The sequence below is a fragment of the Copadichromis virginalis genome, linkage group LG20 (genome assembly GCF_057382275.1).
Source record: "Copadichromis virginalis isolate Kocher_CV1m ecotype Utaka linkage group LG20, C_Virginalis_male_GT1.1, whole genome shotgun sequence".
Lineage (NCBI taxonomy): Eukaryota > Metazoa > Chordata > Actinopteri > Cichliformes > Cichlidae > Copadichromis > Copadichromis virginalis.
In genome coordinates this window covers 31720018-31747780 of record NC_140637.1, presented here as the reverse complement: position 1 = coordinate 31747780, position 27763 = coordinate 31720018, and the positions used below count along the sequence as shown (strand labels likewise).

At 40.7% G+C, this 27763-nt stretch overlaps 1 protein-coding gene across 1 annotated transcript; it reads left to right on the top strand.

Moving 5' to 3' along the window:
• The first annotated feature begins 759 nt into the window (after window positions 1-759).
• Window positions 760-27763, top strand: bcap31 (B cell receptor associated protein 31). The gene is made up of 8 exons (XM_085443384.1): window positions 760-914; window positions 4355-4454; window positions 6680-6780; window positions 7683-7827; window positions 17246-17381; window positions 26070-26196; window positions 26326-26426; window positions 26899-27763. The coding sequence occupies exons 2-8, from the start codon at window positions 4363-4365 to the stop codon at window positions 26923-26925; spliced, it is 729 nt and encodes a 242-aa protein (XP_085299510.1). The 5' UTR covers window positions 760-914; window positions 4355-4362; the 3' UTR covers window positions 26926-27763.

Below are 27763 nucleotides of genomic sequence, written 5' to 3'. Positions count from 1 at the left end.
CATGGGACCCTCGGTTCATGCAGGTCTTTATCCAGTCACAGGCCAATGAAAAAAAACAAACAACTAATGTGAATCTGATATACTTCAGACATAGTTGTTTGCATTTATATTATTTAAATAAATATTTTTTTAAATACAAGTTCCACATGTAAATAATTACCTGTGGAAATAGAACAACAGAGCAGGCTCTTGTCCTTGTTTTGAAACAGGCCTGATTTTAATGGACAGTGTCTCCCTCTGTTGGATAGACTAAGGAACTACTAATTAAATGAGCGTTTAATCTGTATACTACATATTTTATATGTATATCGTATCTGATACAAATAAAATGTAACATGCTACAAAACATGGTGGTCTAAATTTAAGTTAATTTTTTTTCAGAGATTAAAATCTCATGTGCAGAGACTACACGCAGATCGTAGTATTTCATTAATTCGTGGCTTATGTGCATACACCTCCAACAATATGTTGTTATGAGGGTCATGTGTACCAAACAATAAAATAAAAATTTACACAATAATTGGTGAATTTAAAAAACATTCAAATTAATTGAAATGCAATTAATTATCACGTTAAAAAGCAATGTAAGCTACTAAAGGAATTAACTGGAATTATCGCATGGTATTTTTCATTCAACAAAAGATGTAATATCACGTGAGGTACAAAAAGATAATAATTATAAATTCATTCAATGATTACTATAGAACAATAAAGTGACGCAACGATAGGTCACGTGACTCCGCTCTTCCGGCTCCGTGTCCAATCATATTTCAAGATGAGCTGGCACTAAAATATCCGGAAGTGTTTACAGCAGGAGGCTAAACTAGCAGCTAACAGCAGAGTCAGTGGAGAATTGAAGCTCCTGGAAGTGCAGTGCGGACGCATCTCCTAGCCTGTGTGCGGTGCTTGTTAAGGTGAGTCCCACCTGTTCACTAACAATCAGCACCCCGATTCTTTCCAGCTTACCGAGGCTAACTGCTCCTAGCAGCAACCAACAGTTAGCTTCAGCGAGTGGCGCGAAATAAGTGACTTGTTTTTGGAAACAAGCGCTTGGAATAGATGTGAATTTGAAACAGAATGCTCGGTTTTCCAGAAAATAGACTGAACCTTCAGTAATAACCTGGGTAATTCTAAAAGAAAACGTAACTAGTAAGGGGAAACTAGCTAGCATGCTAGTTCGCTAATGTAAAAAAACAAAACAAATTTAATTACTTCCCAGCACATAGTTCATTTTATGGACTTTAGTTCCAGCAGATACACAGACCTGCAAATTTATCTGCTCACTGGAGAGTCTGTAAATTGGGAAGATGTGAAATGAGTGCTGGTAGGAGAGTAAAGTTTTTAGGTCAGACAGCTGAGAGTGTCGCAGCTGGTAAAATGTACTGCCAGTGAATCTTTGTGGGTTGGTTTGTTGGCTGAAGTGAGCTGTAACAGGGAGCACAGTGTTGTGGGATCGATGAGGGGCGTTATCAGTGTTTTAATGTGTAAGGAGGCGTGATGCTGCGCTGTGTTTCTGCAGTTTTTGCGGAGCCGCAATGACACAGCTGTTCTGAGCTGCCATATCTGAAGCAAAGCAAACCCCTCACGAGTGCTCACACTGCACACAGCCAAAGAAAACACTCAAATGCTTTATTCAGATTTTGTTTTAGCTTTTGTCTTTTTCACTTATTGTTGTCAGGGATCGTCTACAAAGACGTCAATCTCAGAATAAGGAGAAGCCTCCGGCCTCCACCCATCGGGTTGCTCTAAAGTGGGCTGTGTTGCTTTTCAGTTTTGTGGAAGAAGTAAATGAGTTTATTAGATTTAATCTTAAAACAGGATTAGGAGTGCATTTTTAGAAAAATGTCATTAAGCTTAGCTGAAAGAAGCCATACACTGAAAATCCACTTTCATGGGGTTGTAACATTTTTTATAAAGTATGATCTGTGAAAATCTGGCTTCCACAACATCAGCAACATGACAGTTACCCATTTACATTTTTTCTTTTTTTAAATTTCATGCCGAACTATGTGAAAGTCTTGAGCCACTCCTCGCTTCTTTTTCTTTAGTTTCCAAAGAGTCAGACTTTTTCAAAGTGGTGTTAAAGTAATAGTTTTCCAATCTTTCAAATGTTTTTCTTTGGATGTTTGTTCTGCCTTTTCACTCATTTTCAGTCCAGTCCATGCTCCATTTTCAAATAATTTTATTTTGGCTTTCTAACCTGTGAACTATTCATTATAAAAAGGCACCTAATTCAAGGGATGAGCCAGTGTTGTGGCTACACGTGGCTGACAGTTCAGTTTTATTTTATTTATATAGTGCCAAATAACAAAAACTGTTGCCTTAAGGTGCTTTATATTGTAAAATACAGACCCTACAATAATACAAGAAAACAGAGGAAACCCCAAAAATCAAATGACAAGGTGCAGTGTGTCCTTAAAAAAATGTGAGGAAACTGGGCAAAGTGTCGTGCCTAAAAAGCTACCGGTATGTCTACCAGGTGAATTCAGAAATGGTCTCAATGAAAGGCTGGTTGTCAAGAAGCCATTCTTCAGGAAGGGAAACTGGGAGAAAGGTCAGAGGCAGATTACACAAGAACTCCTATGGAGCAATGGATCCAGATATGAATTTTTTTTTGTCTGGAGGTTGGGAGAGCAGTACAACAGTGAGTGTCTACAGCCAGCTGCTAGACACAGTGGAGACTGTCATAGTTTGGAGCGTTTCAGCCAGCAGTGTGTGGTTCACCACTGGATTCATTTTTCAGTAAGACAAAGATCTCAAACACACCATCAATACAATAAAATGCATCTAAAAGTAAAAATAAAATAGATGTCAGTTACTGACATCTACACAGGCAATCACAAGAGACTCCACCCATTCCTGGTCTCACCTGTTTGGCCTGCCGCCCTCAGGGTGAGGCTACAGGTCTATCCAGACTCAGGAACAGTTTCTTTCCACAAGCCATCATACTGAGCACAGATACACACATGCCCCACCTCAAAACACACACCTCTCTCATGCATACAACGCATACACACAACAACATGCATATTAGCACCCTTGCACATCTGTATAAACGTTTTGCATTTATGTTGTTTGTATTTTTATATTTGTTTCTATTGTTATTTGTTCTGAATTTAATGATTGACTCACAGGTGTGAATGTGAGTGCGAGTGGTTGTCTGTCTCTGTGTGTTTGCGATGGATGGATCTATTCTAAATGCTGCTCACAGGAAGTTGCTTCTGTATTTGTTGAATGTCTGATGTTTAATGACAATAAAGGGATTTGGATTCTGATTGGCCTCCCTGGAAAGCAAACTTTAACATTATTGAAGTCTGAGATCATCTTTATAGAGCGTGGAACAAACGGCAAGGCAAGTTTATTTATATAGCGCAATTCAACAGCAAGGTGATTCAAAGTGCTTTACAGAGACATTAAAAAACAGAAACAAATAAAAAGCATGATTTAAAATGGAGAAAAAAAAGGAAGGAACAGTAGATAAAATCAGTAGTTAAATGTAAGTTTTGAAATTTAAGCTTAAAAGTAAAACACTGTGGATTTGGTGCTTTATTCAAATGCAGCTGAGAACAGGTGAGTCTTCAACCGGGATTTAAATAAACTGAGTGTTTCAGCTGATCTGAGGCTTTCTGGAAGTTTGTTCCCAGAAACCAGCTAACATCCAGAACAGAGCTTTGAATTTCCTTGAGTCATTCCTGAAGACCTGAATGACAAGAAAGCTGACTAGAGTTTAGGCTGTGTTCAATAATAAAGGCAGTTACAGCAAATATTGACTTTCAAGCTAATACAAATGTTTTTTTTGCCTTAATATACTTATGTTTGCATGTGTTTTGTATCTATAGTATTTCCAATTTTCCTAGTAAATTATAAAGAAAGACGGTTGGCTTCACACTTTTCGCCGGTACTGCTGCAAACCAGGAGGAGCTAAAATGCAATAGGTGCTAAGCAGAGGTGCTGTGAAACTGCCACTTTCAGTTTAACTGTTGGATTTAAAGTTTTGTTAGGGTCTGAGTTTTACGTGACAGAGCACACTGTTCATGCCTCGGTCAGTTGGGTAGTTTGTGTGACTGGTATGTTATCACGTTAATTCTCAATCTGATGAAATGAATATGTTAAACATCAGAGCAGCACATCAGCCAGAGGCAGCCAGAGCACTGATGGATGAAAGTGTCTGATAACTGGGTGGATTAAAGTCATACAGTTTGTTCTAATGTGCACTAACTGCTGTACGTTGTGAATGGCAATAAAGTAGTTATTCTGTTCTTCTGCTTATTGAGAACGATTAACTGTAGATGTCATGATCAAGTGCCATGTGATGGTGTTTTTGACATGTGAACCTGCTGTGTTTCCTGTTCAGAAGTCAGGATGAGTCTGCAGTGGACTGCGGTGGCCACCTTCCTCTACGCTGAGGTCTTCTTAGTTCTGCTGCTCTGCATTCCCTTCATCTCACCCAAGAGGTGGGTAACACCTGACTCACACACACCTGTCTTGGCATCAGGCTTTTTCCAGCTCAAATCTGATAGCGTTACCTTGGCTTAAGATATCTGCCAGTACAAACTACTGCCTGGAAAGGTCAGTAGTTTGTAGTAAACTAGCAGCTGGAAAGAAATGACTTTCAATCCATTTCACTTTTAAATGAGAGAGATTATCGTCTAAGCTGTCAGTCAGCTGGGTTTGACCGCAGTTTAGTCAATAAAAACATTTGCAAACATACAAACAAGGTGTTGGCGCACCAGTGTGGAATATCTCCAAACTGCTGACACTTTTTTGTTCCACCGAGTTTATGCTTGCCGTCGTTTGAGTTGATGTATCAGCTGGAGCTCAGAGTGCCACTTTACACAGAGGGAAAGGTGATAAGGCTGTGGTGATTTCACAGATGCACATGACACAACCAGTAATGTCGGCTCATTGTTGCCGAGCTTTTGGGCTGGTAGGGGACCAGTTTTGATGCATGCATCCCTACACCGATCCTTTTGTAGTTTAGTACACCTTGAAAACAAAACAAAGTATCACAATCACAAGAAAGTACCTCTATAGAAATCAGACATTTTAACAACCCTGCTGATGGATGTGTCTTTCATGGGAAAAATTACAGACAATTAGACAATTCTGGATATTGAATGTTTTCTCTGCCTTGCTGAAAACTTCCCCAATCATGGATTTTCGATACTGTCACACGACAAACAGACGGCGAGATAAATCTTGGCCCATCTGGGTTTAAAGCAGCCAATGCAAAGCATTTACAACATTGTGTCCGTGTGCTGTTGGCTCCATGAGAGGAAGCTTTGGCCGTTAATTTTTAGCTGGAGAAGCGTGAAGCTCGCTGATGGAAGCAGCAGAGTTCAGTTTGTCCTCAAACAGAGCAGCTCTGTGTGACTGTGATCACATTAAAAGACCTCCTGACTGCCGAATGATGAGCTCTGATTAACTCTGCACACACGGCACAGCGCTGATACGAGCTGAAATCCAACAAAGAAAAAAGTCAATAAAAGTAGAGAAGTTTTAGTGCTAGACCTCATAGAGGAGTTTTTAAATTATTTTATCTGACTAGATATCAAGAATTAAAAATAGCCTTTGTTTTGTTATTTTCATATGTGAAAGAAAGTTTATCATTTTTATCTGATTGACTGTTTGTAGCAATGGTGTAACCTAACATGGATAAATGCAATAACATGACCTCTGCCTATGTAGGCTTTGAGCAACAGTTGCGTTTGTTGGATGGTACATTAACCCAGAAACAACAAGGATAAGTAATATTGTTGTCCCTTTTAGTCAGTTTCACACCGCAATATCATTGTTCTTGATTCATGACTCCACAGATGGAAGCAGGAAAACAACAACTCAACTTACTTTACAGTTTTGTTGCTAACCATAATTACAATTTAATAAAACAAGGTGTCGACATGTTTTTTGTTTGTTTTTTAGACAACAAAAATAAAAATAAAACAAAATGAAATTGTACTTAAACTGTGTAAAATGAAAATGTGCAATTTTATATAATAGCAACGTGGTTATTCAGACTGAAACTTTGGTGTATCCCACTCCCTCATATGGAAAAAAAAAACCCAAAACTGAAACTGTTAAAAGTTCTAAAAGTACTAAGAACTGACTCTAGAAAATGGCTCAAACTAAAGCAAATTAAAAAAAAAAATTCTATATAATATAAACTAAATAAAAATAAATATAAAACTGTACTAACTATATTCTTAATAACCAGCTTCCTGCAGAGGTCACTGCACAGTTGAGCTCATGTCTGTTTTTGTTTGGCCCCTAGAGGGGGCTAGAGCTCCAGGCTTAGTTGCTGTGTTGTAAAACATTAAGATCACCATTCATTCGTCCATCCTTTCTCTTCTGCTCTCTTCCTTTTTTTTTTCCATCACTTCAAGCGTGCTAGGATCACTTTTGGCTCCCAAAAGATGCGATAAGATGGATTTTAATTATCCCAGAAGTTCAGTTCCTGTCCTGCAGAACCAGTAGTGTCCAACAGAACATTTAAAAATTAAATAATGGCTTCATAAAATAACAAAAAACTCATTCAGATTACTCCAAACAAAGAGTAAAAAAATAAACAAAGAAAAGAAAAGTGACTCTAATGTCTCTATAATGTAAAAATGTATAAAAGTGAACTTCTTGAAGTTGCCGACTGATTTGTGTTTTATTCTCCTGGTTGTTGTTTTTTTAGGTGGAACAGCATTTTCAAATCTCGCATCATAAAGGCCATCACTCTCTATGGAAACACCGCCTTCATGGTGGCCATCGCCATCCTCGTCTTTCTGCTCATCGGTACGTCTGCAGTGCTTTTGTTGATTGGTTGGGAGGTGGCCTTTAGCCAAAGTGTAGTCGATATTCTGCATTCTTCCAGTCTGTGGAGGACGCTGCTGTAGCTCCATTTCAATCAAGTTTGATGAAGCACGGGTAAACAACGGCACCATCAGTTCCTTACTTTGTAATAACAGCGTGTTCAGAGTCCAGCTGATGAAATGTTGCCAAACTCTTTATCAAAGGAGTGTTAGGCAGAAATAATGTGTGGCTTTTATAACATTTAAAACTAAATTAAAGTTCGGCATCAGTCTGTGATTTTGTAAAGCATCAAAGTAACTGCAAAATTTTCCCAGATACATAACATCTGTCGTAGTTGGATCACAGGGATTGCAGATCACAGGGATTCGAGATGTTTCCATCTAAACATAGAAGCTACTCATTTGGTTGTGCAGAAAGACAGCTTTATTTTTTCATATGCTTAAATGTTGTTTAGGAAGTACAACTGTAATTACATGTTGTATTGTGACAGTATATCCAGTACTTCTCTGCTCAGTAGCCACATTTATCCGCCCAGGTTTACCACACATCGTGATTTGAACTAGCTTCTAACATAAACCAGGTTTTTCCTGCCAACGGCCTCACAGAGAGTTTACTTAGAGCAAGAGGTTTTCTACTAATAATAATTATTTTAAGCAGTTGTTTAAGTTCGGATTTTAAAAACATCAACCATTAACAGTTCAGTACCTGTGCCAGAAATCAGTTCTGTTGTGTGCGTGTGTGGTAGGACAGTGTTTGCTCCCAGTAAGCACCGACTTTGTACCTCAGCCAGCAGGGAAGCAGCAGAGCTACAGTGCAGCTACAAAATAAGTTTACTGTGAATTAAAGATGCAGAAAGGTGACGTTTCCGTGTGTTTCCTGTACAGATGCTTTCCGTGAGGTGAGGAAGTACAGTGTGACGGAGAAGGTGGATCTGGCAAACCACCCGACAGCCATCGAGCACATCCACATGAAGCTGTTCAGAGCACAGAGGAACGAGTACATTGCTGGCTTCGCCCTGCTGCTCTGCCTGTAAGACACACACACACCCCTCACCTCAAGCTGTTTAAGTTTTAGGATCAGCCACAGTAGCCTCACTTCACTGGAAAGACTTTAAACCAAGGATACAGCTGTTAGCTTTTGTGCTAGCAATCGGATAGTTGCTCAGAGAACGACCTAAACGGTCGAACCAGATCGGCTTCATAGATCGGCACATCGCCACTAATATCTGATCGAACTTTCTGGATCAGGATGGGAACGATACATGATGCTGCCTCGTGCATCTGGACTACTTGACCTCATGGAGTCTAAATTCTGTTTGTGTGTCATTATAGCCAGACCGACTCTCCTCCATGGGCTGTCGTTACAGATCTGAGCTCTGTGGGTTTTCTGGTGGGTTTTTTGTTTAGTTTTTTTCGATTTCAATCACAAAAAAGGTGGTTTCATCTTCTTTGCCCTCCCACTTCCACTTAAGAGTCTCTTTATAAAGGGAAGGGTAAGATAAGGTGCTGTAAACTAGTTCCTAGGCAGTGTCCCATCCAGGTAGTAACCAGGCCGAGCTCTGCTTAGACTCAGAGATCACAAAAGATCAGCTGTGCTCAGGGTTTTTAAAGAAGGTGCAACATTTCTGAACTGCGGCAATTTTTAAAATTAAAGACACGGTCTTCTTATTCCTTGTTTTTTGTTAGATCATTAAAAAAGTATTAATTAAATTAAAACATATTTCAAAAATAGATCCAAAATAAAACAAACAATGCAAATAAGCGTACTAAGTTTTAAAAGAGGCAAAGAGCTGCCTGATCCTGTGCTAAAATTGTCACAATACAGAAGTCTGTTTGTGTTGTTGGACACATGGCCACTTTTTGTGTTACAGACTTTGACTCTGTTGTAATTCAGCAGTAATAGTTTTGGTGTCTGTAGCACGTATGTTGTCCACATTCTCCACCAAAGTCTGTCATCCTGCTGTAAAAGAAACCAGAGCAGTGAAACCAGTAACTTTTTCTACACCCCTTCGCCATCCTGTTAACCATTTATCCAATTAAGTGTCGCATGGGGGTGAAACTAGTGGTTTTTAATGCCTAAATCTAACAGTTTCAACACAATTAAAATCAGGAGCTGAAGTGTAAAATTGTTTCCAGCTGTGTGAGCGGTGAAATCATTCACCACAAACTCCGAAAAGAACTGCAAATTAAGAGATTTAATGCCATGAAGATTCCTCAGACTCTTGTTGAGTTTCCTCCATTTTTGACACAGAGTGGATGCTGCACTGTAAGAGTGTTATTAGTAAGCCTTCATCATTGTTGGGACGACTTTATAGCCGACTTTCCCTTAATTAAGGCTGATTGCTTGGGAGTGCTGAATCAGTCGAAGCCTCCACAGGAGCATGCAAACAGAGCGAAAGGGTCGTCGGTGCACTGAGGAGTGAGGAGACGACCACATATGGGAGTTAGGACCAGCGTGCAGCTGAACTTCTCTCTGAACTTCTGTCCTAAAGCGAGCTTGCAGTGGGATACTCAGTCGCACCAGAATAGACCCAACAGGCCGACTGATCTAAACTCAGAGGAATTTAAAGTCGGGCGGAAAGAATGAGCAGCTGACCGTGTGTGTGTCTGTCAGTGTGTGTTTCCACTGTACAGTGTAAATCCCCATCCAGATTGGACAGAGACCTCACAGGTGCGAAGCAGCCTGATTGGCTGACCCACTCAGAGTCAGACGTGACTGAGTACAACTAACCTCAGACTTCAGCAACATGGCATGTTGTTACTGGTCTGACGGCTTGTTGTTGGGTTGAAAATCCATAAAGTTACCAGTGAAGTCCATCAAAGAAGAAGGCTTGTTTCATTCGCCATCCTCACATACTGACTTAAGAAGTCAGTATGTGAGGATGGCGAAATCTATAAATAGATTTCCCTTTTTACAGCAGGAAAAACTGAAATTACCCATTCCTTCATTCCTGAGGTGAAATCCTCAGATCCATTGTCTTAGATCATTTCTGATATCGTGTCTTATTTGGGACAGGGTGAGGAGGGAGGTGTATGATCTGCTGTGACCCCTAAAAGGAACAGCTGGAAGTAGTATTTACTTTTTGTATGTATCACAGTTATTGTCAATACCTGAAATTTGTCTCCTGTGTTCATCAGAAAGTTGCAAAACAAAGTGTGACTTGGAGACCAGCCTGTCTGAATCCTGAGTTTTCACAGTATTTGAATGCATAAAAAGCCTGATCTGAATGCACTGATCTTACACTAAGACTACGTCTTTTTACGGGAGGGTAAAATACAGCAAGCTCTCAAATCAACACCCTGTAGATAATTTGAGAGATTTATATTAGTTTTGCAGCTTTACTTGAACCTTAGAGGGTCTTACTTACGACGCAGCAGTTGGTGAAATTTATGACATTTGCATGCGTATTTTATTGATAACAATTATTTGCTGACGGTTCAGTTTGAGTTGCTGCTGCTACAGTCAGCTGGCTTCTCGTGAGTGTTGTGTGAGATTTTATTTTGAATCTTTCTAAATATTTAGTTGAGCAGTCAGTGGTCATGTGACCCTGACGGATCTTGGTTGACCTACAGCTGGTGGGTCTAAGTGACAATAAATCAGGACAGATCAGTTTGGTGCAGTTTTGATTGCAGAGTTGTTCTGTGCCCCCTGGTCGCCTGCAGGGGGCAGCAGCACGTCCTTCTTGTTGCTGCTCTTCTGGGGTACTTTTTGGTGTGCAGCAGCTGCTGCTCTGTGACTCACTGTGGCAGCGTAGCATGTGATGCGACAGCTGCTGTAACGCAGATGCCAGGAGGAAGTTTAGACCGTGCCCTCCGCTGCCAGGCCGCTGTGATTGGGAACTCCAGCTCAAGAATTTCCAGCCTGAGCCAAGAAGAAGACTGGAAAGGCTGAAGCTCTGGCAGCTGCCTGGTCAGATTATTTCAGGCCTGTGAAGTAACTGACAGCCGTATTTGGAACAGACAGTCGCTCCTCCTAGAGACACTTGAGATGGAGAAATCTCTTTTATTCCTCGTGTAAACTACTCCACTTTTGGTCACCTTGAAGCAGTTTACACACCGATCCAAACAGGCTGCTGTGGTGTTGCAGAAGATAAATCAGACTTACAACCTGATGTATCTATTAAACCGCTAAAGACACCAAACTTAAACCTAGCTATACACACACACCCTCCTGCTGCAACAAATATGGCATCCAGCGACATGTGTGGAATAATCCACCGCTGTTCCTGACTAATGCACTGTTTTTTCGACATTTTCCGTGTTGTTATAGTAAACATTCAAGGCTGGGGAAAAAGCAGTGAGGGAATTTTAAACCATGAACAGTGATGTTGCTAAAACAATCACTTGGTGCCTTTGCAGAAGTAAAACATTGCTTATTAACTACTTAAGAAGTAATGTATCATCCTGCGTGTTCGAATACCTTTACAATACTCTGCACCATCCGCTGAGCTGTGGTGTTATTAACAGTTAACATATTTTTCAGCCTTGCTTATGCTAACACAGCAGCACAGATCAATAAGGAGAACATACTTCTAGGTGTGGCTTTTCAGGCAAATTTTGTTTTCTCTCGTTGTTACAGTAGTGCATATTTGCCTCACCATAAATGCCCAGAGTCACCCAGTGTGATTAATCTTGAGCAAAACAAAGACTCTTTGGTCTAAGTGAATGTGTCCCGCTGAGTCTCTCACCTTGGTCCCCTTTCAGCACCATGTGATCAGGCTGTTGGTCTCCATTTGGCTACTTTTCAGATCTCCTCTATGAATCTGTCAGAAACCAACTGTTGCCCTTGCACAGACAGCCTTTGTGGTTTAAATCACCTGCTAGTTTTGAGTGTAATTCTCTACCAGATGACCTCTCCAGCTCCTCTTCAGCTGTTCTGTCCCCAGTTAATTGTATTTCATTTGAATTCTGTTGAAAAGTCAAGAAAATTCTTGTTGTAAATACTGCGGATTTAAAAGATCATTAAGCCCCAGTGTGTTAGATTAATAACTGAAATTACAAAATTTAGCACAATAATAATAATAATAGTAGGGCTGCCACGATTAGTCGACTAGTCGTGATTATCAAAATCGTCTGACTGATTTAATAGTTGATGTGTCGTTTGAAGTTTGGTAAGATCCCAAAAGACGCAGGAATAAGTAGCAGGATTTAAGAGTGTAATAACGGACTGAAACAGAAGATGGCAGCACTGCATGTACAAGGATGCCAGCTGCCGTTAAACCCCGAAGAAGAAGAAGCAGCTGTGTCCCAGAATTCATAGCGCGGCCCAGCTTGGTTTCCAACAATGGCGGCAGCTAGTTAGTTTTAATATTACTCTTATTATTCTTTCTGGGTCACAAAATAAACGTTTAACATATTTTCAGCCGAGAATGTAGCTGTGTAAACCTCAAATATCTGCTCAGTTTATCAAGACACCACATATTTTCAAAAGCGCTCCGACGTTTTCGGAGACGTCTGTTACCCACTAGCTCGATAGCGAGCCGGGGGCTAGGTCACTAGAGCCGTGAGAACACCGGACTCCCGGCAAATCATTTTCAAACCCACCGCCGTCTTTCGCTACTCAGGTTAAATATATATAAGTCACTTAGATAACTTAAAAGTGTTATTGTTTGGTTTTTTTCAGTATTTTATTTGTTCCTGAGTAAATCGGCTGAGTTTATTAAACTCCACCGAAACAATCTGCACATTTAATTAAAATTTAATAAACTACCATCTAGAGCAGGGCGATATGGCCAAAAATATTTATCACGATATATATTTGAAAATTTGCGATAACGATATAACTGACGATATAATTGATGCGAGACAAAATACAACTCCACAACATTACTAGCGCAAAAAGACAACCTTTCATTTATTTTCACTTAAACAAGAAGCTGGTTTTTATGTACATTAAAGCTTTATAAAAATGTAACAGTGCAAATGCAAATTCCTTGCTGAAAGTTTAACCAAAAGGCATTTCCAGTAGAAATGGGCTGACATATCCTGAGCATAACCATGTATAATATCCACTGAAGTTAAAAAGAGGTGCTTTGCAACATTAAACTGCAGTGTGCAGTACGTATTTTTCGGACCATAAGGTGCACGGGATTATAAGGCACATTAAGCGAAACAAAGCAGTCAGATAAATCAAACTTTATTCAACTCATTCTTCTTGCTTCCTCCACTTCTGTACCATTGATTCATTAATGTTGAATTCTCCGGCAGCTGCTCTATTCCCATGTTGTTGCAGTATATTAATGACTAACCTCGTATTGTGGATGGATTATCTCAGTTGTTCTCCTGACTGAAGTTTGGTCCGTTTACAGCATCCTGCCATGCGACTGCATTTGTCTCTAACTATCAGGAACCTTCACGTTAACTTTTATAAGTGGAAAAGTGTTAGTGTTCGTCCTCCAGCTTCACTGTTTATGTTATGCTAACATAGCTGTGTCGCTAGCGATCACATAGCACATCATTATATATCATTGAAATTAAAAATACTGAAGTTTATGGATCTTATAAAATATAAAACTGCAAAAATTATGTACAAGGCCAGATACAATATGTTACCAGGAAATATACAGAGGATGTTCTATGACAGAGAAGGAGACTATGAATTGAGGGGGAAATTGAATCTAAGGATTCTTAAAGCACGGTCAAAGGTTAAAACCTTTTGTGTCACTATTTATGGGGTAAAACTGTGGAATAGTTTTACTATAGATCTACAGCAATGCTCAGGAATTAGTAAGTTCATGAAAATACTTCGAAAACTGATTTTGGAAGAATATGATACCGATAAAGATGATCACCCATTGTATGTATAAAAATATCAAATTATATCCAAATTATATCAGTCACGGTAGCCAAGTTTATATAGGTTCTCCTCGTGTATCGTGTGGAGTATGTGATGATGGGAATTAGGTGAATTATGTGGGATCAATAAGATGTTGAGCAGGGGTAGGAATTAATAAGTATGTTCATACTTCTTCCTACTCCTTTTCAGACCAAACATTGTTACATTATGTCAGACGATTTTGTTTTATTTCATTATATATTTTTTGTTTATCTGAACACATACGTGTGTGTGTGTATATCTACATATATATTCGTATCTGTAAATGAAAATATATGTAGTGTGTATATATTGTTTTTTGTTTTATATGTCTGAAACAAATAAAGATACAATACAATACAATATACCAGCTAGCCCAACTTCAGTAACCTTACAAACGTCATTGCTGTTTAGTTTCCTGTCTTCATTTATGTTGGAAGTGATAGCAGAGCTGTACGTTTGATTTTTTTCAGAAATCTCTCAGTCAGAACATGCTATATCATGCTAAGGTAACTAGCGAAACTAGCGAGCTAACTTCCGCTAGCTTCCTGCTAACTTCTAACTCCGTTAAATGTAATAAATTTTGTTTTCATGGATGCCTGGAAGTTAAACTTCATAGTTACACCTGGTAAAGCAGCAATGCTGATCGTTTTATTAAAGATGAAAGAATTTAGACAGTTTTTAACTCTCAGTGATGCTGCAGTGTTGTTTGACCTGAACGATACGGAGTTTAGGACCCAGATTACTCCCAGATTTAAGAGCATCTTAGTCCGACAATAACGATGGCCGCTTGCATGTTCTGCAAAAAAAATGTGCTTTGTCGTGTATCTAACGGACAAACACCAAACCAGTTCCACATCACTGAAGTTGCACCATTTTTACAAACCAATTCTGGTTCATCTGTTTCACTCAACAATCAGCCATGTGCGTATGAAAACAAAGGCACTGCGCATGCGCGTTTTACTCATATTCTATCGCGATATTTCATTTTCCTATCGTTGCCTAACATTATACCGGTATTACCGTGAACGGTATAATATGGCCCAGCCCTACTACCATCTTGTCTTTATTTTTAGTTAGCACTAGGGCTGCCACGATTTGTCGACTAGTCACGATTACGTCGACTATCAAAATCGTCGACGACTGATTTAATAGTCGACGCGTCGTTTGAAGCTTTGTAAGATCACAAAAGACGCAGGAATAAGTAGCAGGATTTAAGAGTGTAATAACGGACTGAAACAGAAGATGGCAGCACTGCATGTACAAGGATGCCAGCTGCCGTTAAACCCCGAAGAAGAAGAAGCAGCTGTGTCCCAGAATTCATAGCGCGGCCCAGCTTAGTTTCCAACAATGGCGGCAGCTAGTTAGTTTTAATATTACTCTTATTATTCTTTCTGGGTCACAAAATAAACGTTCAACATATTTTCAGGCGAGAATGTAGCTGTGTAAACCTCAAATATCTGCTCAGTTTATCAGGACACCACATATTTTCAAAAGCGCTCCGACGTTTTCGGAGACGTCTGTTACCCACTAGCTCGATAGCGAGCCGGGGGCTAGGTCACTAGCGCGGTGAGAACACCGGACTCCCGGCAAATTGTTTTCAAACCCACCGCTGTCTTTCGCTACTCAGGTTAAATATATGAGTCACTTAGATAAATTAAAAATGTTGTTGTTTGGCTTTTTTTTTTTTTTTTTTTTTTTTTTTTTTTAGTATTTTATTTGTTCCTGAGTAAATCGGTTTGGCTGAGATTAAAGTTATAGTTTTTACACAGCTGAATAAACGTCAAGCAGACAGCTGATTATCAGAAGTGTGAGATGCTGGAGAATATACTCCGTTGTCCTGTTATATTTTAGATAGCAAGGAGTTTATTCAACTTCACCGAAACAATCTGCAAATTTCATTAAAATTTAATAAACTATCATCTTGTCTTTATTTTTAGTTAGCACCTTAAAAGCTTAAAGCTGTAAGCTAATGATAGTTATATAAGAGCAGATGCTGCTGGTGCAATAAGCTGTAGTTTTACGTCCAGTGGATGATGATCTGATTAGTCAACTAATCGCAAAAATAATCAGTGACTAGTCGACTATCAAAATAATCGTTTGTGGCAGCCCTAAATAATAGTGAGACTGTTTTTTGGGCATAATCGATCAGAGTGAATGTGTATTGGGTCACTTTTGCAGCTCACAGAAACTGGTCAGTGTGTATTTGACATTTTGTCAGCGCTGTGTGTTGCTGGGGAAGTTTTACACCCTGAAAATAGCTGCAGGTTGAGTGTGAGTCAAACTGCACAGACAGAACCTGCTGGTTTCTGCTGTTTGTCAGAATGTTCCTGAATGCATCACCAATGAGATATTTACAACTGGCACATGGCTTCAGCCTCACATGATGGGGAACCAGCAGCCACGAGGTAACTGCTCACCGAGGTGGTAAATTTACCCCCAGCAAGCTTCACATCTGCAGGTTTTTTACAGAGTGAAGTCAGCTTCAAATTTCAGCGTCCTGTTACTCATCTCTGCAGGAGAAGCCTGATTTTACATTCCTGTGTTTAATGTTTCATTCAAATAGGTTATTCATAACAAAAACACTGAAACTAGGCAAACTGTTGTGAAGACTTAAAAAAAATAAATTAAAAGCAAAAGTAGAAAATACTATTTCAATTAAAATCAAATGCTAAACTGTCTGCTTGTTAACCTACTGTATGTGCACTAAAAGCATCTCAATACGTGTCATTTTGTCCACAACCAAAGATGGAGCAGGTGGGGATCTTTTCACATCAAAAGTCTCAGAGTCTGGAGTCTGATGTGAGCTGAGAGGAAACGCACGGTTCATACTTTCATTTTATTTTTCTGTCTGATAACTATGTTGGCAGAAGTGCTCTGAAACTTTCCAGCCCGCTCAGAATAAACTCTGGACTACTCCTTTAATCCAAAGCTGCAGCTCAGTGATTCTCTCCCACAACTTACATGAATGGGGGCAGATATTCAGTGTACCCGCCCGCCCTCCACCCACAGTGAGCTACAATTACATCACCGCCTGTCGACGCCACACACAGCACGAACGCCTCACACAGCACGCGGGGAAATGTCAGGGGTCACAGTGTGTTACTATACATGTATCCATGCGTGAAGCGACTCCTGACTTTGTGATGTCATAATCCCGGACCTCTTTACTGGGAACATAGTGATCCTGATCTGATGATTTCAAAATCTCTTTACTGCGTTGTTGCTTCTGTTCAGAAGCTGCGGTCAGATGACCTCATGCATGGTTTACTATTCCTCTTTAAAAGATACCTGCAGATATACTAGGCAACTCTGTTTTTAAGTAATTCAACATTTATTTTCTGTGGAAAATATAAATGAACCCCTGGAATCTGCTGCCCCTCTTTACCAGGAATATCTTGTGGTAGATGTTTTGTAAAACAGATCACTAGTTTTGGATACTCGATGGCTGGAATTCACAAAATTCAAAGCTCGTTCATTTGGAAGATATTTAATGGTTCTCCTGTGGGTACTGCCCACTCTCCAGGATGTTTACTGATGAGTTTCAGGTGATGCTGAAACGTTTATCAAATTAAAGGAGGCTGATAAGCAGTCTGTTTAGTGTGATCACACACTGATGTTTTGTCTGTTGCAGGTTGCTGCGTCGCCTGGCCACTCTGCTCTCCCAGCAGGCTTCACTCATGGCCTCCAACGAAGCCTTCAAGAAGCAGGCGGAGGGCGCCAGCAATGCCGCCAAGAAATACATGGAGGACAACGAGATGTTGCAAGAGGTGAAAAAAAACACGCACACAGAGTTTTGAGCTTTTCAAGTTCTGCTGGTAGAAAACCAGTCGTCAGAGGTCATGGGTCACACTGCCGTAGGGATGGGTATCGTTTAGGTTTTATCCGATACCGGTGCCAAACCGGTACTTTTGAAACGGTGCCGGTGCTTAAACGGTGCTCAAACCGGTACTTAAAGAATGGAGAACACAAAATTGGTCCAAAAACCTCTCATGTTCAGCTGGTTTTTTTGTAAAAAGATAACAATGTTAGCCTTTTCTGCAGCTATGGGGCATATATGGTATCACTCTTGGCTGGAAGCAGTGCTTAAACAATGGAAAAAAAACACAAACTTTGTCCAAAACCTCTCATGTTTAACTGTTTTCCACTTTTTCTTTGGTCATTTTAGCCTTTTTGGCCAGGGTGAAGGGAGTATCTGCCATCAAACAAGAAGACAGCCGCATGTAGCTATGATGATGTTTGCTAGTTCACCTTACATGCATTAATGTAATAACGTGGTTAGCCTACTCAACGTAAATTACACCGTCGCCAGGTGTTTCATCAGATTCGAGGTGTTACCTCCTTTGACAGTATCACAGTATCAGCTTAAAGCACTTGTTGCTGCTGAGTTTGCATCTTTTGCTATGAAGTACAGCCAGACTTTGACCGCTTCGCCTTGGGCGTTTTTAATCTGTAGCTCTGCTCTAAAAGAACGTACGTACCTGGGCCCGCCTACTATCCTCGGAAACGTAAAATGATTGGCTAGAATCTAAAGTGTATCACAGCTCAGGGAAAAAAAGCACCGAAAAAAAGCACCGAAATGTGCGCTGCTTTTCGGTCTGGTTACTACCGTTTATGTCAGACCCGATACCGGTACCCATCCCTACACTGCCGTCATGGTGATATTTGGTAAAAATGGTTCTGTTCTGTGGTTGAGGATTGGCTGTTTCTGGAAGAGATGTCTTTCATAATAAAACTCCATCCAGCTTCACTGTTCTGCAGAAACTCCAGACTGGAAGAAGCGGATTCCCAAGTTTCAGTCCTGAGTTTTGGAAGAACAGACACAGCATGCCAGGCACATTTTATAGAGCACGATACTCTAAAAGCAACTACAACAATTAAAAAATTTTGGGTGCCGCTCAGAGACGGGAAAAGGCAGTATTTTTAGGTCTGTGTGATTGAGAGGCAGACCCCACAGGAGCCATAACTTAATAAAAATGACTCCTGGGTTTCTTGAAGTGGTTGCGGTGGAGCATTTTTGTGCAGGAGACTGTTTGCTTCTCTTCTTTGGAGTTTAAACTTTGTCTTGTGAGCCAGTTATTGTTTTATACGGCTGAGAAGCTGCAGTTTGGCTTATCTCAGCTGCTTTTCCATTTTCCATCCCAGCCCTGACAGTTAAATTTTATCCTGCATGTTAGTTTCAATGTGTTCTTGCTCTAGTGCATCCTCTTTGTGCTGATTTCTCTAGTTGCACTCCTGTTTGATGCAAACATCACATGCTCATGACTGGAAGCGTCATCCTTCATCTGGAAATTGATTCAGCACATTCAGAGTTCAGTTTGAGTCACCACGCCGATTTGTACAAGGCACCAAATCTCTTTGCTTTTCTGCACCAACATGGCAGATTTTGTGCTGTAAATCTCAGAAATGAGCCCTGAATTTTTTGTTTTCTCCTTCCTGCTTCACAATAAGGCAACACGTATCCCTGCAGGCATTATGGGATTTATTTCCTGCTAGTGTGTCCTTAGGCCTCTCGGGCCACAACCTCAGTGGATGTAACATTACAAGGCGAACTCCCAACTCTTGAGCCACGATCGCCCCGGGATACAGGTTCTCTCAGTAAAACATCAGCTGCTGGCTTTCAGTTTCCTCTCTAGAGAAAGTGTAAAGAGCTCAGAGTAGATCTGCTGCTCCTTGGTCACCTGACAAGGATGCCTACTAAGTGAGGCATTTTAGGCGTGTTCAGCCGGAGGTGGCCCAGGACAAGCTGGAAGGCTCTGTGCCCCGACCCCAGAACAGCTGAGGTTATCGAAGTCTTTGCTAAAACTGCTGCTAAGACAGAAATGTTGACTCTGAAAATGTTTTTAGCATTTTTGCAGTGTCTCTTTTCTATCAGATGTTTATTTCTGATCACACGTTTAGTTTGAGATGTAGTTACAAGACAGGAACACTAGAGGGTGCTCAGCTAACAGTAACTGTGGTCCCTTCTACTGTTCAGTTAGTGCAGGGGTGCGGGGACTAGATGTGTCCTTGATCCAACACAGCTGATTTAAATGGCTAAATGACCTCCTCAACATGTCTTGAAGTTCTCCAGAAGCCTGGTAATGAACTAATCATTTGATTCTGGTGTGTTGACCTGGGGTGAGATCTAAAACCTTGAGGCCTGGACTTCCCCCACCCCTGAGTTAGCTGCTCACTGCAGCTTCACTTGCAGATTAACTAGCATGTAGTAGGTCTGCAGCACAGACGCTGTAGATGTTGTTTGTTAAAGAGAAATGTGCCGCTCACTGAGTGTCCTGCTTGAGTCATGATGATACACAGTAGAGCTGACTAATAACAAAAAATGTTAATCACTAACATTGAATTTGACTCGTGTTAGTTTAATAAGATGTAACCAAGTTAAAGTTGTAGCTGTTAAGCATTTAAAGCAAAGGGTAAACCAGCTGTCTGGTTAAAGTGGTATATTCACATCGTTTTAATTCTTGAAAAGTCTTTGAAAGACTAAATCTGACTTTTGAAATAGTGGAGTGGTGCAGGGTTAGGTTTAGACAGGAGTTTGTTAGTTCTGGACAGATAGGGGTGCTAGCTCACTTTGTGCATTATTAAATTGAATCCCATCCTGGTTCGCTATCACAGTAGCCGGTTCTAATAGGTTTTCTGGCAGAAACCTCAATGATTGATAATAAGAGTTTATCAGGTGCTGTTCGCGCTTATACTGTGTTGTGCTTCGTATTCCCCCCCGCGCACGCACGCACACACACACACACACACACACACACACACACACAATCCATGTTTGACATTGTTTCATTGACCGTGTCCCAAGGTGAGGAACGGACAAACTGTCCATCCAAAGCAACGTTCCCGAGGTTGAAACTTTGGCAGTGTGTAAACTGTGGTAAAGGGTCCTGACGTTATTTCATCAAACTCCACTTCATCTCTGGGTTTGGTTTCCATGAATGTGTTTACACGTTCGACATTTCAGGAATATTTGGCGGCAGCGGGGATTTTTCTCAGTGACTCAACAAGGATTTTATAAACTCCCTTGAATGTTTCCCAACAACACGCTGATTGATCTCATCAACCAGAGAGGCAAAGTTCAGATTTCTGGCAGCTGTGCAATAGGTAATAGTAAAATAAGAGAAAATGCATATTTTAAGATTTTTTTAAAAAGTATTCCAATGTAAATTATTGAGTTTTTAAATATATGACGTGGGCTGAGAATTGCCCTCATTGAGCATAAATGTTCTTTATGGCAATGACTGCAGTTCCGTAAATAACCACTCGAGGCAGGCTGTAGAAGTAAGTCAGTCCTCCCCATACAGCCCTATATTAAAGTGTCCAGCTTTACAGCAGAAACAGAGAAGTGCTGCAGACGCAGTTTTGGCCAAAGGGGACAGGTTTCTTCTTTCATAACTCTGTCTGTTTGTTTGTTTGTTTGTTTTAAATAAACCGTCATGTTGGAAGTGGTGAAACTGCTGTGATTGACACAAGCAGCTGTAAGCCTCCCTTCTGCTAATTGCAGTCAGAGTGTTGATGTTGAAGTGGTCCCGTCTTTTGTCTTTTATGCCTTCTTTCTCAGTGACTGTGATCAGAAAGTGTCAGATGCTCGTCGGAGTGAAAACTAATTCATCTCATTTTCATTTCCAAAGTGTACTGTTGTAATGGGCTTAGGGAAGTCATTTATAATGTTAAAAACAATAAGACAGCAGTGATATTTAAAAATGATATGTTATACTTTGATTCTGGCCTTTTTTTTTAAATCTTAAACTCATCTAAGAGTCAGTAATACAAAAAAGTTTAAATGAATCGGTGACAACACTAATAAGTAAAAACTTGATGTTATGCTCATGTGTTCACAGGTTTGAGTAGGCCACAGGAGATTCTCAGATTTCATAACGAGCTGTGGTCGTCTTTTTTTTCTTCTTTTTTTTTTCTTTTTTTTTGTTAGGATGTTTTGCTCCAAGGAGTCTTCTCTTAAGACCGTGTGTGTGTGTGTGTGTGTGTGTGTGTGTGTGTAGCCCCAAAGGTCAAACGTACACGTGGAGTTACAGGAAGACGCAAGTGGTCGTGCAGCACTCACTGATTTGTCAGGGTGGAGTCACTTTACTGCAAACACAGTTACACAGGTCACAGTTTACACTGAGGGAGGTGTGTGTGCCTGTTTAGATGTCTTTGTGAGGACTGAAAACTGTAATGTTGCGTTACTTGTGGGGACCAACGTTCACTTATGAGGACAAAAGTGCCTGGCATTTTTGAAACTCAATGTGGCTTTAGTGACAGGGTTACAATTAGGTTATGGTTAGGTAGGTCAGGCTAAGGGTTAGGTTTAGGTTGGTGGTTAGGGTAAGCGACTAAGGAAAGAATCAATGAGATGTCCTCACTAAGATATCAAAACAAGAGTGTGTGTGTGTGTGTGTGTGTGTGTTACTGTAAAGGCCAGTAAGATGATCCTGGGCACCTGCTCTGCTCCATGTAATTACGCAGAGGGACTTCTAACTACTAACTAATGTCGAAATTGCAGATCTGAGATCATTTATTTGCTCTGTAAGATCTTTTTTTCCCCTGTGGGTCCATGAAGCAGGCAGGATTTTCTTTAAAAAAAGAAACCTATTTTGAGTTATTTTGTCTTTGGTTTGGTGTAGACAAAGAATTAACTCAGCAAAGAGTTCAAGGTCGGTGTTTATCAAACATGAGAGGAAGAAATTGCCAAAAGTCCTCAGAGCGTTGCATTCCTGCTTTTGTTTGTAGCAGCAGATTAAAAGCTTTTATCCTTTCCCACTGACAGAATTTTTTAGAGGGAGTCCTGAGCTGAGAGGAGCTGCAGGAGGTCACATTCTTGTAGAGATAATCTATGAGGGCAAAGCCTGGCACAGAGACACAGAGGAGGGCTGTAGCACACTCCTGCCAGCAGCCTCAATGTTAATGTGCTGTACCCGAATACAGGAGAGAAAGGGCTGTTCCCACAGGCAGTGAGTGAAAGAATAAGCAACAAGCTGATTAGCTGCCAATAAATGTAGCTGTCGATGTGTCACAGCCGCCCCGAAAAACATTCAAAGCGCTTCTTTGGGCGCTGGTGCCTGCTGCTGTGTTCGCTGTCAGAGTGATCCCACACTGCTTCAATAATGTTGAAGTTCAGGCTCTGGGGAGGCCAGTCCCTGCCTGATGGTGTTGTGTTTTTTTTTTTTAATATCCCTGTGCTTTGTTTGGGATCATTGTGAGAAATGAAAAATGAAGATTTGCCATTCAGAGACTTGCAGACGCTCACTGTTGCACCCCTCTCCTCTGTACATATCGATGAGCAAAAATGTAAAATGTGACTCCTTACTCCATAAGATGTGTTTTTGCTGACTCTCAGTTCAGTGCTTGTGTAATTTGGAGTACCTCTCCCTTCTCTCCTGGTTTCCCCTTTCCTAAGAACAGCTTCCTGAAAGCGTCCATCTACTGAGACAGTTTCAGATGAGGTTTTTTTCTGTTTCTTTAAGACTTCCAGCTCCTCTCCATCTGCTCTGTATAGTTCAGTGTCTTTTAGGTTTGTCGCTTCTTATTTTGTCCTCTACTTTTTTACGGTTTTCACATTGATATTTATTTATTCATTGTAAGGACACAAATGAATGAAAAAAGCCAATTTCCTGAGACCATAATGTGAAAGGTCTTGAGAAAGCCAGGAGAGCTTTGCCTAATAGCACTTTAAAATATCTCCTTTGAAGCAGATTATAAAGAAATGGGGAGGTGGCTCAAGACTTCTGGAAAACACTGTATTTCCTTACAGTGGTGTTGTGACATAAAGCTCTGCTGGACAGATACAGCACTGTTTGACCCTAAACTTACTCAAGCTGTGTCATGTCAATGACTCAAAAATACTTACTAGCAAAATTACAAGAGAGGAAATTAATTTAATTGAAGGGCACAAAATAAATCAGTTCAATTAGATTTATAATAGCATCAAAGCAGTTGCCTCAAAGCGCTTTATACTGTAAGGTCAAGACCCTACAATAATTATAATAATAACAATAATAATGATACAGTTGGAATTTTTTCAAAAGTGTATTTTTAAAACTAAAATGTTTAGTTCACTGTAATAACCTTGTTAACCTCCTATAATGCTTGCCTTTTTATTTTTACATCTGTTTCTACATTTTAAAAAAGCTGCTCGTGTTTCACTTTTACTGTAAATTTATGGTTTGTGACTCGACCGCTCGCTGCTCTGTGATCTTTGGTGGGTCGGTCTGATGACATCGTGCCATCGGGTTCAGTTCAGAGCAGTGAAACCAGGGTTTATGGCCTCGTCAGTTAAAGGACTAAAGCTCAGCAGCTGTTTAACTCCGTCACACTGAGCGAACACGCCAATGCGTCGGTCTGACAAACTTATTGATGCTCTGAATATTTCTCAATTAGGTTCTGTCTGTTTCCAGCTTACAGCGAGTCACAGGAAGATTTTCCAGTCTGCTTTTAAAAAAAAAAAAAAGAAATTACAAAACTGATCGAATGAATTATGAAATGAAATAAATCCAGTAATCCTCATGACTCCAGTTCCTTCCTCAGCAGAAATGGAAACTGAAGATGTCACCACCACTTTGGTCACACACACACACAGTGATGGTTTCATAATGCAGCGTGAATCAAATTTGAAAATGTTTAAACGAGCACGAACGCTGATTTTCCTCACGTCACCCTGCATGAATTATTGTTCTTGAGTAGTTTGGAGTAGGGCTGGGCGATATGGCCTAAAATCCATATCACGGTATAATTTGAAGCATGTGCAGTAACGATATATATCGCAATATATTCTTTTCTTCTGTATAACGCATTTTCCACACTACAAGGCACACTTAAAATCCTTTAATTTTCTCAAAAATCGACAGTGTGCCTTATGTAGGAATCTGGTTGTGCTTACTGACCTCGAACCGATTTTATGTAGTACACGGTGCACAGAAATCTATCAAAAAATATTTAGTACAACTTTGGTAAGCTATGAAGGCGCACCGCTTGATGGATTGCCGGAGCGTTACGGCTACCATAGTCAGGAGGCTTGTGGAGTAATCCAAAACTCCGTCCGCTTCAGGTCCCAAAGTCAAACGAACTCTGCGGCATCACTGAGAGTTAAAAACGGTCTAAATTCTTTCATCTTTAATAAAATGATCAGTGTTGCTGTTTTACCAGGTGTAACTATGAAGTTTAACACCCAGGCATCCGTGAAAACAGAATTTATTAAATTTAACAGAGTTAGAAGTTAGCAGGAAGTTAGCTCGCTAGTTTCCACCTAAACATGATATAGCATGTTCTGACTGAGAGATTTCTGAAAAAAATTAAAACGTACAGCTCTGCTATCACTTCCAACATAAATGAAGACAGAAAACTAAACGGCAGTGACGTTTGCAGGGTTACTGAAGTTGTACTAGCTGGTATATAATGATGTGCTACGTGATTGCTAGCAACACAGCTACGTTAGCATAACATTAGCACAGTGAAGCTGAAGGATGAACGCTAACTTTTTCCCACGCGATAAAAGTTAACGTGAGGGTCTCTGGTGGTCAAGGACAAATGCAATCGCATAGCAGGATGCTGTACACGGACCAAACTTCAGTCAGGAGAACAACTGAGATTATTCATCCACAATACGAGGTTAGTCATTCATATACTGCAACAACATGGGAATAGAGCAGCTGCGAGAAAATTCAGCATTAATGAATCAATGGTACGGATGTGGAGGAAGCGCAGTTTTTGCTTTCCCCGTATTCCAGAACTGCTTTGCCTCTTTGCTATTACTGTCGCCGGCATGATTTGCAGATGATGTTGTTTTTATCCGCCGCAGCTTGATGACACCATCAACTCATGGTAGAGCGGTATAGTCAAAATCTCTACCGTTGGCCAAATTTATATCGTTTCTACCATATATGGTTTATACCGCCCACCCCTAGTTTGGAGGAAATGCAGTTTGCTGCAGACGGGTCGTTAAGATTTCAGCTGCTGTTATTTGTTTTGTTTTTTGTTGGCAGTGTTAAATTAAGTCAACGTCTGGCTCATAAGAGTCAAGCGCCACTTTCTAACGAACTCCAAATTCACTTGTTCTCCCAAAATCTCCGTTAGTCAGCATTTCAGAAGTTTTTAAAGTGGTCAAGAATCTGTGGTCAGCCCTTAAATGCAGGCTGCGAAGTAGGAAACACAAAATATGTGTCACTGCCAAAACCTTCAGCCATGACCGAGCTCCTGATGAATGAAAAGGTCAGGTATGGACCAATGAGCACAGTTGTGGTATAAAGCAGTGGTGCACAGCCGGTGTGTTGCTGTAACGGTTCTCTGGACTCAAACTGGGTCAAAAGTTTGGAGTTATCTGTGTCAAACGGAAAGATTTCAAATATGCATTAGGCTTCTTTCAGCTCTCTGGAGACTTTCAGATCTGCACCAGAATTTAAATGGCAAACATCTGGCAGATGTTAAAGGGCTCCTTTTTTAAAAAATATTGTTTGTTTTTCTAGAAACTGCGTGAGGCTGGTCTTGAGCTGCCGGAGGCTGGGAAGAAAGGACCAGGACCACAGGAGGAGAACAAGACTCTGAAGGAGGAGGTGAAGAGCCTGAAGGAGGAGCTGGAAGCCACCAAGAAAGGTAAGGTGGAGGAAACGCAGTCAGTAGGTAAAATCCACAAGAGATGAGGAGGAGAAGAAGTTAAAGGAGGAAGACTGAGACAGAGAAGATGAGATCTGAGTGAAAATGAGAAATCTGTTTGTTTCACAGCTCTGCAGAAGTCGGACAACGACGTTCGTGCCATGAAGAAACAGTCCGCGAACCTGACGGTGGAGTACGACAGACTGCTGGAAGAGCACAGCAAACTCCTGGTAACACACACACACACACACACACACTAAAATCTCCAAAACAAGAATTTAAAAAAGAGGCAAAAGCATGCAGGAACCAAGGCACAGAGCCCCCTGACGGCCCTCGTTTAGAGTCATTGCTTAAACATGCATTCACTTCTATTATCCACCAGGGGGCGATACCTGAGGTTGCAAAAGAGAGGTTTCTGGTCCTGTAGAGGTTAATGGGAGAGATGGCCCTTCGCGCTGACCTCTGTAAACATTTACTGATGAGTTGATGAGCTCAGTCACTCACTGGAGGCCATAAATAAAATACTTAGTCCTCTTTTCTTTAACGTTGGTCTGAAAACGAGGATTATCCAGGATACACTGAGCGGAGGGCACAGCGATATTTAGCGTGTGTGTGAGATCAGTTACAGTTACAGCAGCTCATGACATGGTTTGGCTGCATGTTGTCATGGCGATCAGCTGTTTTTATGTATTTTATCCGCAGGCGAAGAGCGACAAGAAATCAGACTGAGGAGGACATCGACGGTTCCCGGCTTCTTTCATCTTCATCACCGTCCTCAGTAAACTGTCTGCTGCCTCTGCTTCCACCTCCGCGATGTGATGTCACCGACTTTTGGGCCAGCTGACATCACCGATGGCTGCGATTGGTTAATCAGACTGTCTGAGCTCCAACATAAGAATGTCGGTTTACTGTCAGACTTCCTGTGTCACTGTTTACACCTCTGAAGTGTTTCTGTTTTTCTCTCTTCTGTCCACTTTGCTGTTTAAAGGCCAGCTTTGGGGTTCTGTTGTCCTTTAAACAGCTGACCTTTTCCTTCACTTTCCATAAACTGTTTTCTTCTGAGGACATTCCCTGATTAACATTTTTGGAGCAAAGTAAATCCAAACAATGAATCCCTGCAGGAAAAGATCATCTTCATTCCAAAATAAAAGCATTTAGTCCTCTCTGCACATTCTGGTTTAAAACATGCTTAAAAAAGTCCAAAGGATGGCTGTGCCGTCAGATTTCCTTCTTTCTTAAACTGTAATTTCCATCGAGACTCTTGTGAATATGAATGTTTGGAACTGCAGCAAAGATCACTTATTACGAGCAAAACAAGACTCCGGCGTCTCCCCTGGTTTCTTCTTCTGGTTTGCCTGAACTCTGCCTGAACTCTTCGTCACTGTTAGCCGTGTGCTGAACACACACTTTAAATTTTGGAGCTGTTTGATGCTCCACTTTCGGTTATTCATTACAAAATGTTAAGAAAAGAAAAGGCACCCGTGTCTGTTCTGCTTGTGTGGTGTGATCAGATTTTTGTTGTGTCTTTAATGACGTGTCACAATAAACATGGATGATTTCAACAACA